This window comes from Capricornis sumatraensis, chromosome 23, assembly GCF_032405125.1.
Source record: "Capricornis sumatraensis isolate serow.1 chromosome 23, serow.2, whole genome shotgun sequence".
Classification (NCBI taxonomy): domain Eukaryota; kingdom Metazoa; phylum Chordata; class Mammalia; order Artiodactyla; family Bovidae; genus Capricornis; species Capricornis sumatraensis.
The window spans coordinates 45172435-45186292 of NC_091091.1; the positions used below are offsets into that span (position 1 = coordinate 45172435).

Below are 13858 nucleotides of genomic sequence, written 5' to 3' on the forward strand. Positions count from 1 at the left end.
GATAACAGGATAGTTTTTGTCCTTAGATATCCTTCAATATCTAAAAGATAATTTTGGAGGGGGAGAGAAACAAAAACTCATAGATACTGTTGGTGGAAGTTTAATTGGTCCAGTCTTTTTTTAAAGGTGATTTGGCACATTAAAACCTTGTGCGAGTAATTCCCTGGTGGTCCAGAGGTTAAGACTCCATCCTTCCAGTGGAGGGGTTGCAAGTTCAATTCCTGGTCAGGGAACTAAGATCCCACATGCTGCACAGTGCAAACTGTCATACAAGTAAACAAGAACCATGCATATGGTCTGATCCAGCAGTAACAAAGCTAACTTTCAGAGCTGACTCCAGAGCACATGTGAACGCCCACCCAAAGCGCCCGATCAAGCATGTCATGTAGCGCCAAGCCTTTCCAGTTCCAAACTAGAAACAATTCAAGTGCTCATTAGGAAGACAGTTTTTTTTAAAACATCCAACTTAGGGGAGATAGTGCAGTAGTTTAAAAAGCAAACCAACCTATTCCTATTGACGTTGCAAGAACTTCAAGATCACTTATGTACTGCAAGAACGCATGTTCTATGTAACAGTTTATGTTCAAAATCTGTGCATAGCTGTGCACATACATATGATTGTAAATGTACAGAACAAAGACAAACAGTGAGCTTTTTTCTGGGGACAAGGATTAGAGATGCAGTAAAATCAGAGGGGACTCCAGCTTCCTCTATTTTGCTTGAAATTTCAAGATGAAAATGTAAGCCTATTTTAATCATGTAGTTTTAAAACTCTCCCTGAAGTTAATGTGGCAATTTTTAAATTTAAGCACATTTTCCTTTCAAACATATTCATTTAAAATGTGTATATCATCAAATATCTTTATTTTATAAGGGCCTGAATATTTTTCAACCTTATTAAAACCATTAGAATATTTTCAAACCATTACAATATTTTCAATATTAAAACCATTAGAATAGAATTTTCCTTTCAAACATATTCATTTAAAATGTGTATATCATCAAATATCTTTATTTTATAAGGGCCTGAATATTTTTAAACCTTATTAAAACCATTAGAATATTTTCAAACCATTACAATATTTTCAATATTAAAACCATTAGAATATTTGGGGGAGTGGTAAGGTTATCTGTTGCCATGCTGGTTTCTCTATATAAGGACTTTAATCTCTATGTTATCACTGCAAGAAAACATCATCTCAGCATTAAGGCACATGCAGTCTACATTCTCCAAATAATTCTAAACAAATCTGATATCGAACATCAGTGCTGCATCAGAAAACACATACTTGTAGAATGTCCAACGAAATACCAATATTGCAAAACATCAAGGATCTTTTGGAAGGGTTAGTGGAGAACTGGTCTTTTTGTTAATCAGGAACCTTACTTTTGGATTCTTTTTCCAAAACTCTGTATAGCTTTGCTGGGGCATAAATTTAAAAGTGTTCCATATCTCATGATGATGTCTTGGAAAGCGTCTGAAAATTGGGACCACCACAGCTTCCTTATAAACATATGATATTTGGTTATTAGAAAAGCCATCGAGACAAGATGGAACATAGTCACATGCCCAAAGATTGAAATTTCTTGAAACGTGTTGCCTTTTTTCTGGGGAGATCTTCTTACGTCCCAAGCCCTGGAGAAGGATCACAAGCAGATTAGGAGGAAGATATTCAAGGCCACACAGTTTGGAGGTCTTTAATAACACCACCTCCACGACATCTTGTGTTTAAATGACCACTCTTACAGGAGGCATCCTTTATCAACTTTTGGGAGGCTGTAAACTGACACAACCTCATGATTTTCACAGCCTTCCACTCCCACACAAGGGGCTGGGCTTCTAGGACGTGGAGGACTGAACCAGAGAGACCCCAGCCGGGACAGCCAGGAAGCCCGAGTAGGTTCTCAACACCCAGGCGGCTGTATCCACCTCAGGCTACATCCCCAGCACTCCGTGGGAGGGCTCTTACTCCGAGAGATCCGAGGATTCTCTCCCATCCCAGAGGATTCCCAGTGAAGGAAGCAGCACGTGGGTCTCTACCCACAGGCTTCCTCCTCAAATCTTACTAATGTGGCCATTAGAAAATTTACAAATTACATATGCAGCTCACATATCTATTTCCATATCTGTGTTAACCACCACTAGCCAGCGCTATCAGACTTTGTTTTTTTCAGTGATGGGGAAGCACCATCTCCAGGAACAAGCTAACTGCAGTTAGTAGGGACTCCTTCATATCATGAAAACTCCCCATCCATTCCTTTGATGCCTCCTTGTGGGTCCTGGCTCTGCAGTCCAGAGACACACATAGGCAATCCTTCCTTCTCATGACAGATCTTCACAAAAAAAAGCTCACAAATTAGACGGTTTATGGGAAAGCACTTCGATAAGCATGGAATTCACACACAAAAAAACCTAGGCAGAAGGGAGGCTGGTGTGGATTTTGAAAGCCAAGTGGGAATTCGAGAATTTACACTTTCCCCCCCACCCCCGGTAACCTGTTATGAGGCTTTAATTTTACTCCAATTTTGAGGCCAGTCCTCAGTCTTCACCAGGTCTCAGAAAAGCAAGAGCCCTGATGTTGCTGTTCATCTTTTTAGCAATGTGGGAAGAAATACTCACAGAGTCAAGGTAGAACCCAGAGTCTTGAAAGCTGTGACGATTGTCATGAGCAGAGAAGGGGAAGTTGTTATTTACTGCTTGCTGGAAAAGAGCAAGGGGAGAGATAAAAAGGCACACATGGGAACCACAGCAGGCTTCCAGAACCTGCCTACAGTGGCCTGGAAGGAAGGAGGCAGGTTGACCACTAAGTGAGAACTAAACGCATCCACAGTGATGGAGCAAACAGCAAACACTGGAGGGGTTAGGTGTGTACATCAGCTCAAGGCTTTGAAACTCCACTTCATTGCCAGCTTTCTTAAAATTATAACAAGTTTTCTTTAAAATACCTTATTGAGAGGCAAGGAAAGGAAAGTCAGTAGGCATGGAATTGAAGGCTGGAAAGGAATTCTGAAGCCATCTTCTTCATCTGGCCAATAAGGATCCTAGTAGACCAGAGCTCTCTGGTCCATGCTAAGTGTGAAGTCAACCCTGCTTCTACCACCGGCCGTTTGCAGCCCCTTAAGCAGCTCATGAGCTGGCCAGGGAGGTAGAACATGCATGTTAAGAGCTCTGTTCATAGAAGAGTAACTTCATCGTCTGGACCAGGAGGTGGTTCCTTCTAGAGAGTATTTGAGGAGCCGTGGTGACCAATTATGAAGTGAGGATGCTGCCAGAATGTCGGGATCCAGGGAGATCTAGTGAGCAGTTCCCTGCAAGCAGTACCACCCCCTTGGAGAGCCACGGGGGCACGTGGCAAGCGCCCTGGACCCACCTTCTCCCGCAATTTGTAGATTGGTGGAAGCTTCTCCTCCACTTGCCGAGATAAACGTGGACTGTGGGACTCTTTCAACATCGTACTTGTGATGGATTCTGGCATCTTTTGTGTTAGTCCAATGTGAGGGAACTGGAAAAACAGCACACACGCCTTGATTAAAACCAGACACATCTGAATCTCAAAGCCAAGTATCAGGGCTTCCTCTGTAAAAGGATTAAAATGCAATTTGGGTGCTTCTGGCATGCGATGGAAATGGCATAATTTTCGTAATTTTCAAGTATCCTTTCCAAGACAAAAAATATTGTCATGGCCCAAGGCCACCACTGCCGGCCGTTTCAAGTTACAGGGGCCACCCTGCTGCTTGGAGCCTGGAAACGGTTCCACGGCCTGGTGAGAGGGGTGTGGTCCCACGGGAGGGAGCCAATGAGCTCCAAGGAGACAGAATGTGTTATCTGAGACCTTCCTGGTGGTCAGGGAGTGCCCCATACTCGGGACCAAGCATTCAGCCCGTGTTCCCAGGGGTGAGCCAACCTCCTGCAGGTAGGGGGTGTATCTTCAGGCCCAGGAAGGTGAGAAGGGTCGCGTTGAGTCTCTACAGAAAATGCAGAATGGTAGAGGGTGGGAAGGTTATTTGGATGCCAGGGGTGAGCTGGGAGTGGGCTTTCGTATCTCCCTGTGAACAGGCGGGAAGGAAACAGGACTGGGTCGAGGAAGGTGGTCCCAAAGAAGGTCTAGACTAACCCCATAGGGAGCTCCAGACATGGAGCGGCTTCTCAGAGTCGGCCTGATGGAGTGAGAGGACCGGCCCCTTGTGCGCTCTTGCCCATCAGTCACTGGGTAGGAGAGGAAGGAGGAGGACCCAGGAAGCAACTGACCTTGAGGAAGCAGCTCTTTTCAGCCAAGGAGTATCTAGGGTTGGACCCCTCCGCCCACCAAGCCACGCTCTCAGCAGCTAGGCCAGGAGTCCATTCCCAAAGAGGGATGTGGGTTCTGCTTGATAGCCACTGTAGCTCACCCCAATTTTACATAAACATCACCTCTTAAAAGCCACTCCTACAAAGTGGCCTTTGAAGTGGCCATCTCTAGGAGAGAAACTAAGATACAAACTGAATACAAATAAGATACAAACAGAAGGCAAGACCCCCAACTCTGAGGGAAAATTCTTGCAAAGGGTAACATAATGTGGCGGTGGGTCACAGACAATGAACTCAATGTCCCTGGGTCCAATCCCAGCTGTCTCTCCTAGAACGCCAGCCTTCCGCAAGAGACTTATTTTTCCAGGTCCCAGTTTCTTTATCTGTAAAATGGGAATAATAATAACCTACTCGATACAGTGCATGCGTGCTAAGTTGCTTCAGTCGTGTCCAACTCTTCCCGACCCCATGGACTGTAGCCCACCAGGCTCCCCGTCCACGGGATCCTCCAGGCAAGAATACTGGAGTGGGTTGTCATGCCCTCCTCCAGGGGATCCTCCGGACCCAGGGATGAACCTACGTCTCCTGTGGCTCCTGCACTGCAGGTGGATTGCTCACCATTGAGCTTCTGGGGAAGCTCCACCTGACTGAGCAGATGTGATTAAAAGAGAAAAATGCTGCACCCGGAGAGTGTTCACTAGCTGTCGACAGGTTCTATTCTTGCTCACAGCTGTCCCCTCCCTTATCCCCAAGCCCACTGTCAAGGCCAGTCCTTCCTTGTCTTCGGGATTACAATGACATTGGTTGACACTGTTGTTTTCTCCCATTCCTTCTCAAGTCATGATGTCACTGTACATATAACTATGGCTTTTGTTTAATCTCTGCACAAGAGAGCATTTAGTATGCTACTATTTATGTCAAAAGGTGGAGAGATTATGTCGTCTGTATGGTACACTCGGTGGGGCATTGTTGGCAGAGAAAAAGCAATGGTTTATACAACACATAGCAATGCGGAAAAGAAGAAACAGAATGAGATCTGTAACCCAGCACCATTTACAGAAATAAATAATCCATGCACACAAAACAACACTACATAATTTACAAGAGCACATCTCAGTAACAGAGTTCCCGTTAAACACGTGTGAGTGGCTGCCCATGGGGTGAGCAGAGCAGGAACAGGGACCAAGGGCAAGGAAGTGACCGCAGGAACCAGCCAACATCATGTGGACCAGCCCTGCTATGGATGAATGACAGGGTCACTTTGGAGGAGGGCACCAGGGAAAAGGAAGGCTTCCTTGCCATCGTTTAAACATTTCTTAATTGAGTGCCTCTATTCCATTGTCTCATTTTCCACAACAAAAATAATCGTCTTTGTTTTTGATTAGAGTTAGAATACTTGCTCATGGTTTTAAAAGTTCAGACAATAAAGAAAAACACAAGGAAGGAATCCCATGCAGATTGTATCGGGCTTCCCAGGTGGTGCTAGTGGTAAAGGACCCGCCTGCCAATGCAGGAGATGTAGGAAACATGGGTTCCATCCCAGGGTTGGGAAGATCCCCTGGAGGAGGCCATGGCAACCCACTCCAGTATTCTTGCCTGGAGAATCCCATGGACAGAGGAGCCCGGTGCACTACTGTCCATGGGGCCGCAAAGAGTCAGACACGACTGAAGCAATTTAGCACGTACACAGGATTGTGTTATAAATGTGATTTCAAAAAATTACAAATACCTTAAAAATTTAACAGTTAACTTTTGGGAATTCCCTGACAGCCAGTGGTTTAAAAAACAAAAACAAAAACACACCCAGTAACTTTTGGTTACCCTCTCCATTCTCTTCTTGTCGTCCCAGATAAAAAAATAATAATAACAACAATAGCTCTCACATATTCCTTCACAAACACCAGGACCTACAAAGGGGACTTACACTGTTATACAAAAATCGGACCATATAACTCATACTATTTTGTACCTCGCTTTCCTTTTTTCCCATTTTTATTGGAGTATAATTGTTTTTACAATATTCTGTTAGTTTCTGCTGTACAAGAAAGTGAATCAGCTATGCTGCTGCTGCTAAGTCACTTCAGTCATGTCCGATTCTGTGCAACCCCATAGACGGCAGCCCACCAGGCTCCCCTGTCCCTGGGATTTCCTTCTCCAATGCAGGAAAGTGAAAAGTGAAAGTGAAGTCACTCAGTCGTGTCCGACTCTTAGCGACCCCATGGACTGCCGCCCACCAGGCTCCTCCATCCATGGGATTTTCCAGGCAAGAGTACTGGAGTGGGGTGCCATAAGCATACATATATCCCCTCCCTTTTGAGCCTCCCTCCCACTTCCCCATCCCACCCCTCTAGGTCATCACAGAGCACCAAGCTGAGCATCCCGTGCTCTACAACATAACTTGCTTTTCTTGCTTAACATTGTCGTGCTTGTAGTTCAGTCTCTCAGTCGTGTCCAACTCTTTGCAACCCCATGGATTGCAGCACACCAGGCTTCCCTTCCTTCACTATCTCCTGGAGTTTGCTTAAATTCATCACTTAACAATATACCATAGAAATTTTTCAAAGTCAACCTACCCATTTCTAATTCATTCTGTATTATATATACATTTTTAGTGGTTTTAAAGCAATTTTTAAGTAAGTATAAGTAATACAAAGGGCCTCCAAACTCAGAGCCTTTCCCTTTCCTCTACCTCCAATCTGCTTTTCCAAGTTATGGAGAATCAGGCCATGGGTAGGGAGTTTTTCTACATCCAGAAGGGTTCTTCTCACCAGCTGAATGACTTGAGTTCATTTGTATTCTGCAACACTATGGACTAAATCACTGTAAAAAAAAAATGGCTCTAGCATTTTAATTTCACTCTTTTAAAATATATATTTAATGGCTATAACATGATAGCTGTGAAATAAACCCTTCTGTTAGATATTGTAACCGTGAAATATAGCTTTTTAACTAGTTGGCGGTGAAATTTTTGCTGCATTCAATCACTCAATGACTGAAATATTAAACAGGAAGGTGAACATGTGTGCAGAGTGCCTTTTCTACTCGGCAACAGCCAGATCACCACCAGCAAGGTCAATTGTGAAATGACTGTCACCTCCAATGTGGCAATTACTGTCTCCCAAATGGGCTGCTGCTGACGCAAAACCAACAATTTCTTTAATTTTCCCAACTCGTCTACAAGTTACTTAGGGAAACTTCATGTCAGCTCTGTCCTTTTTATTCTCTTAGGTGCTGGCAGCAGAAAGGAGACCCACACCGTAGGCTCTGGTTAGACTGGGGAGATAAAGTCTTCCTTCTTAAACTGGTTCCTGGTACATTCCTAGGATCCCCAGCAGGAGGCGCCATGCTCTTTCTTGATGTCTCCCTTATTATACAACACTGACTTTGGAGTAGCAACATGGCTGGTTTAAGAAACACTTCCCGAGGACTTCCTTGGTGGCCCAGTAGTTAAGACTTCACACTTTCAGTGCTTCCACTGCAGGGAACGTGGGTTCAATCCCTGGTCAGGGAACTAAGATTGCACTAAGATCGAGGCTTAGTCGAAAAATAAAAACCCTCCTCCAACTCCCTTGCAGCTAAACTGGACACGTGACCCTTGAAATGAAAGCCTAAGTCTGTGGGTGGGGCTCCTGGGAAAGCGATTGTTTTCTCCAGGAAAAGGTGCGGATGCAACTGACAGGCGCCTTCCATCCTTTTGCAATTGGACTTCCTCCTCATTTATCTGCCTGAGCTGACACCACACTGAGGGTGACAGGAGAGGCTGAGAAGAACCTGGGCCTCCAAAGATATCCCAGGGCATCTGCACCAGCCCTGAACTGCCTCCTTCTGCACTGGTTGTTGATTCCAAGCAGGGCCCTGGGGGCCTCCAGGCCCAAAGCCATTCTGTGTCCCCCCATTTCTTTGATGACAGGAAACAGGTTTCCTTCAGCCTCCAAGACTTCCCTGAGTTCTAATGGGCAGACTCAAGCAGTTGTTAATTAGGGAAGGGAAGGGATGTGAGAGAGGGAGAAACAAGTCAGAAGAAACGACTGTGTAGCCTTGGGGCAAGGTCCTGGTTCCTCACTGTGGGATGCACACCACAGCAGCTTTGAGCTCGTTTGCAAATACTGAAACCCCTCAGGAGGGAGAAGTCAGTGGTTAAGGATGGTATGCAGCCCACGAGGGCATCGACCTCAGACCAGTTGGACCTGAAGGTTGATGATGCTGACTCACACTTAGCTCACCACCAACCCATCAGAAGAATGTCCACAAGCTGATCACACCCTATAAAATTTCTCACTATCCTCTCCAAGCTGGGACATACGTTTTCAAGGCAGGAGTCCACTGTGCCCCGCTTTTCCTGGCAAAGTTATAAAGTTATCCTTTTGTACTTCACCCGAAATCCTGTTTCTGAGGTTCGATTCAGCACCGGTGCACAGAGCAGCTGAGTTTTCGGCATCACTGTTACTCGAGGAACACAAACCCTTTTCTGGTGAAGGCTCTGTAGTCAGCTTTTTATAATAATATTCAGTCAAACATAATCCCGATACTGTAGGTGATAAAAAGAGGCCAAGCTCTTTAGTCTGAGAAGCTTACACTTGTTTCTTCCTGACCAGCTAGTGTATATAATTCACTCTGTTTCCCATCTCACTTTAGCTGCCAGGAAACTCAGAGTCAAATTTGTTTGACTCCGAATTGTTTAAGCCATATGGCCTGCATATCTATGTTACATAGTTCATATATTTTCCATTTTCTATGTTTCTATGTTATATATTTTCCCAGTCTCAGCCTCTTAAAGTATATTTAAACTGGTTCTGAGGTTTTATTTTTATATACCTTATACTTTATTTTGAATATTTTCCACTCATTACTTTAAACCTTTGTGGAATGGAGTAGGGTATACAACAGGAAAGAATATCAGTATAAATATATATCCTTTGGGAGCTGCAGGGGATTGGTTCTCCTCATCCCATCTTGTGGGTACCAAAACCCAGAGATGCTCAAGTTGGTTAGTTTCCCTTTGTATCTATGGGTTCTGCCTGGTGGACACACGGACTTGTATCACATATATGCATATATATTATGTATATAATGGTTAGCAACCGTGCTTCCATGCATTATACTAAGCACCTTTGTATCCATTGTCTCATTAATCCTCACCATGGCCTCCAACCTCGGTATATTATGCTTCCATTTAACAGATAAAGAGACTGAGATTAAGCCTTCAGGCCCCAATTTTCCAAGATATTTTCCATTTTTTTTCCTTCTAAACAAATCTTTAAAAAATTTTTCTGTGTATTACTGCCCTAAAAGAGGTTAGTAACACTGTTTTCTGTGATACAACCAGTGGGAAAAAAAGACAAAGATACCGGGTCCATGGGATTTATATTCTAGGAGGAAGAGAAAAGTCACACGTATAATAAATTACATAGTATATCAGAAGATGTGCACATGCCTGCTAAGTCACTTAAGTTGGAACAGCTCTGTGTGTGACCCTGTGGACTGCAGTTTGCCAGGCTCCTCTGTCCATGGGATTTTCCTGGCAAGAATACAGGAGTGGGTTGCCATGCCCTCCTGCAGGGGATCTTCCCAACCCAGGGATCAAACCTATGTCTCTTATGTCTCCTGTATCAGCAGGTGGGTTCCACTAGTGCCACCTGGGAAGCCCATGTCAGAGGATAGACGTTATGAAAAATAGAAAAAGCAGAGAAACACAGCAATTACTACCTCATGGACATTCACAAGATACCAGTCTGCTGAGTGGTTTATGCACAGACTAATTTCATTTGATCCTCCGAGAATCAGATATGAGATTCCCATTTCACAGGTCAAAGAACTGACACGGGATGAAGGGATCTGTCAGACGTCATACTATGGTAAGTAGCACCAGTAGGATCTGAGCTCAGCTCCGTGCCTGACCACACCCCTGTGGCCTGAGAAAGGCGAGAGAGGGCATCACCCTTCTTACCCATCTTCCGTCCTTGTCTAAGGGTGGGTTGAAGCGTCTCCCTTTGACCATTTTGTGCAGGAAACTGAAGGGGGCTGAGACTGGCTCTTATCCCTCCATGGCCTCATGAGCTGTGCGCCTGGGAAGCCACTCTTCCTTGTTCCTGGCCTCTAATTTGCAGGCTCTACCCGGAAGGGAAGGTCTGGGAGTGGTCCCTGTTGTCATAGCATCAGAGCCCACCCATCACAATGGGGCAGGAGAGCATGTCCTCCAGCCGCCCGAGGGCTCCTGCTGCTCCACAGAGTGTGATCCCCCGGGTCCCAGGTGAGGAACCCCACACACAGGCCAAACAGGCGGGCACCAGACAGTCCTGAGACAGTGGCCCACGCCACACCCTCCAAATGCTCCCACGGACGACTTCTGCGTTGACTGTCTTCACAGCCACCATCTGCCCCAGCCTCTTGGTCTTCAGAGAAGTGAGCTGGCTCTGCCTTGCCTACAGCCGCGGCATGACGTCGGGTCAGGACCCAGGTCTCCCCACGGGCTCCTTTCACGGCTGCTTCCCTGCCCATTGGGGCTCGTTCACTGTGCGTTCACCACGCTGCACGCAACTGAGACCATGGGGAAGAGGCAATCATGAGTCATTATTCAGGGCCAGGTGCTGTGCTGAGCACTTTTCCTGTGTTTCATGAACCGTTGGTGTCTACAAATGAGGAAACAGGGCCTTGTACCCAGTGGAGGGGGCGCCAGGTCACAGGACATCTCCAGGGCCCGTGAGCCTTTCCCAGGGCCAGCTGGTCTCCCCCGGGCTGTGACGGCTGCTCCTGAGGGCTAGCCTTCCTCCAGGGCCCGGACATGCAAGTGCAGCCTCGCTTCTCAGTGAGGTGATTTCCGCTTCCCTTCCTTCTTCCCTTTCTCTCTTTCTTTTTCATTCTCCCTTCCTTCCTTCTTTCTCCATTTCTTTCTTCATTTCTTCCGCTCCCTTCCATTCTCCTTTTGACCATTCTCTCAGCTACTCCACGTAAGAGTGAGTACACATCTACAGGAGACTCTGCCCGGCTCTCTTGGTAGGAAGTTGTGTCCTCATCCCTCTCTTCTCCTAATCACAGCCAGGGTGTCCTCACAAGAGCTGCATGTCAGGCACACGGGACCACTCCTCTGGCCAGCACTGAGGGCCCAGGGCCTGGTGGCTCCTGGGGGAGATGCCTGCGGTGGAGCACGGACCAAGACCAGGCAGGTGTTAGTAACCAGCTCCACGTACAGACGGGGGAAAGCGAGTCTCAGAGAGGCGAAGGTACTTAGCCTCATCACACTGCTAGTCCGTAGAAAAGTCCATGTGAGAACCCAGATGTGGCGTGGCCAAATTCAACGCCAGCATCAAACAGGATTCATTTCACCACACTTCCCTGACCCTGTTTGAATTAGTGGGCAGTGAATTTACTAGGATTGCTTTTCATGCCACTTTTTCCATCTGCATGAAAGTGGCCTGACTACACACCTGCCTGTCAGCCACGATCCCTCCCCACGGTGAGCCTGGCAGGCCGGGGGGGTCAATGAGCCCTGTCGTATGCTCCTCTGCTGCGCCCCCTCCCCAGTGGACGCCCTGCCGTGGAGCCCAGCACAGATGGGGAGGAGCAAGGAGGGCCGAACGTGGCTTCCTCCACTTTCCAAGACTGAGAGTAAAGCAATGAGGAAGGAGGGAGCCAGAGACAAAAATATCTAAAGCCAGTGCCATTTCCAACAAAGTGTTCTACGGGCATTCACTTTGTCTCCACCAACAGAGCAGAAAATCCTCTAGATCTGAAGTCTCATCTCTAAATATATTCTCTTCTCCTCTGTAATTTAGTCTTCCGCTCTATTAAGCAAGGTATATGATCGCTGGTTAAGGTGTTTTCCAATTTCCCGCTTTTGAATGATGGTTTAAAATTCTCAAAAATGTGTCCAAGAAAAATCAAAAGTGAATAAAGAAAACCCGGCCAGGAAAAATGAAATACGGTTTTTCTTCAGCTAGGATTTCCGAACGGCAGATTCGGTTGGGGTGGTTCGTTGTTGAGGTTATTCTTTTCAGAGGTTTGAATTACTGGGCTGAACTTGGAGACCCACCATGCTGGAAGCAAGTCCTGTAAACACACAGGGCTCTCAGATCCCTGGGGCTGAGAATACCAGAGAGTTGAGCCCCGTCCTGCCTTGGGTCTTTGCACGTGCACAGCTCTGCTCAGAACGCAGTGATGCAAAACAACCTGTTAAGGCGGCTATGGAGGCAATGACGAGCACATGGCTGTGTTCACTTGCTCAACAAGCACAGATTGAACACCCACTATGTGCCAGCTCTGCGTTCCAACAGCACCAAGATGATCACCGAAACCAGTTTTTTTATAAGCGGTAAATCACGGACGGTTTTTTAAAATGTCAGGAATATATGTTAGTATCCACTACTTTTAGGTCAATTGTAAGTCAGAAGTGGGGCCTCCCTGGTGGCTCAGAGGTAAAGAATCAGCCTGCCAATTCAGGAGATGCGGATTTGATCCCTGGGTTGGGAAAATCCCCTGGAGGAGAAAATGGCAACCCACTTCAGTGTTCTTGCCTGGAGAATCTCATGGACAGAGGAGTCTGGCAGCCTACAGTCCTTGGGGGTCACAAAAGAGTCGGACACGACTGAGTCACTGAACAACAACAACTCGTGGATTTCCCAATACATCAGATGACCAGGACCCCAAATTATTGATTAACCAAAAATTATTTTCAGTGAGCCACCTGCCACATTGATGCCTAACTGTTCCATCCAATGTATTTTTTAACACAGCAGCTGCTTACATACTTTGACTTTTAGATCTTTATATCCAAAGTGTTAAAGACCTTATGAAAGACAGCTGTGTCTGTCTCTTCCATGTGTTTTCAGTGCAGTGTGCCATTCCTTGATTTAATGAAGGACTTGCCGTCTTTTGCAGGAGAGAAAGAGGTGGAACCACGAGTATGTTTTCACACATGCCTCTGCCACGTGCCCATATGTGCTGCCCCCAGAAACTCTCAGACCTGCACACACAGGCACACTGAAACTCATCACGCCACCAAAGGGAAGATTTTGCCTCCTCATTCGTATCTACACATCCCGCACAATTCAACTAGCATGTGGAGGGAAATCTGAGCCATCTTCACATTCATAAAATGCTGAGCTCTGAGAAATTCTCCAGCATCTGAATTATAAAACACATTTTCATTTCACTCTGCAAGGTAAACTATCGGGATTCTTTCTGCAAATAGCAACTGAATTGAGGTGACTCCATTGCATTTTTTTATTAGTTCACGATTCACACAGAACTAATGGAAATTACAAAGCATGCACAACCTATTTGCACACCACCTTGAAAAGTACTCAGGCATCGGTAATGTGAAGCACTTTTTTTCCCTTGTTTTACCCTATCTTGCAAACCATCTGGAAAATTAACTGCATCTCTCTCCCTTCCACTCAACAATTCCTGGATCAAGACAAGTAAGATGAATTGAAAGACAAGAAGAACTTGACCACCTTGGAAGTTTGTTCAGTTGAGAGGTAGAAATAGTAACATTTAAAAAAACCCTTGACTCTACCGATGCACATGAGTCAGTGAGGATGTGAGACATTGCCCAGGTAACGACAATTTCTG

General features: G+C 45.9%; 1 protein-coding gene across 1 annotated transcript; it reads right to left on the minus strand.

Moving 5' to 3' along the window:
• Positions 1–2539: 2539 nt before the first annotated feature.
• On the minus strand, positions 2540–10286 carry TEX36 (testis expressed 36). Its single transcript, XM_068961372.1, has 3 exons — positions 10236–10286; positions 3372–3503; positions 2540–2701 (listed from the first exon to the last, which is right to left on the minus strand). Exons 1-3 carry the CDS (start codon positions 10284–10286, stop codon positions 2540–2542), a joined length of 345 nt encoding a protein of 114 aa, XP_068817473.1.
• Between the last annotated feature and the right edge of the window lie 3572 nt (positions 10287–13858).

Excerpts from the sequence above, each read along its gene's own strand:
- TEX36 (XM_068961372.1), bottom strand. The coding sequence starts at position 10,286 with ATGGTCAAAGGGAGACGCTTCAACCCACCCTTAGACAAGGACGGAAGA. Across the intron at positions 3,504-10,235 it reads TAGACAAGGACGGAAGATGG|TTCCCTCACATTGGACTAAC; the intron begins GTAAGAAGGGTG and ends CTGTTTTTCCAG. Across the intron at positions 2,702-3,371 it reads TCTACAAATTGCGGGAGAAG|CAAGCAGTAAATAACAACTT; the intron begins GTGGGTCCAGGG and ends GCTCTTTTCCAG.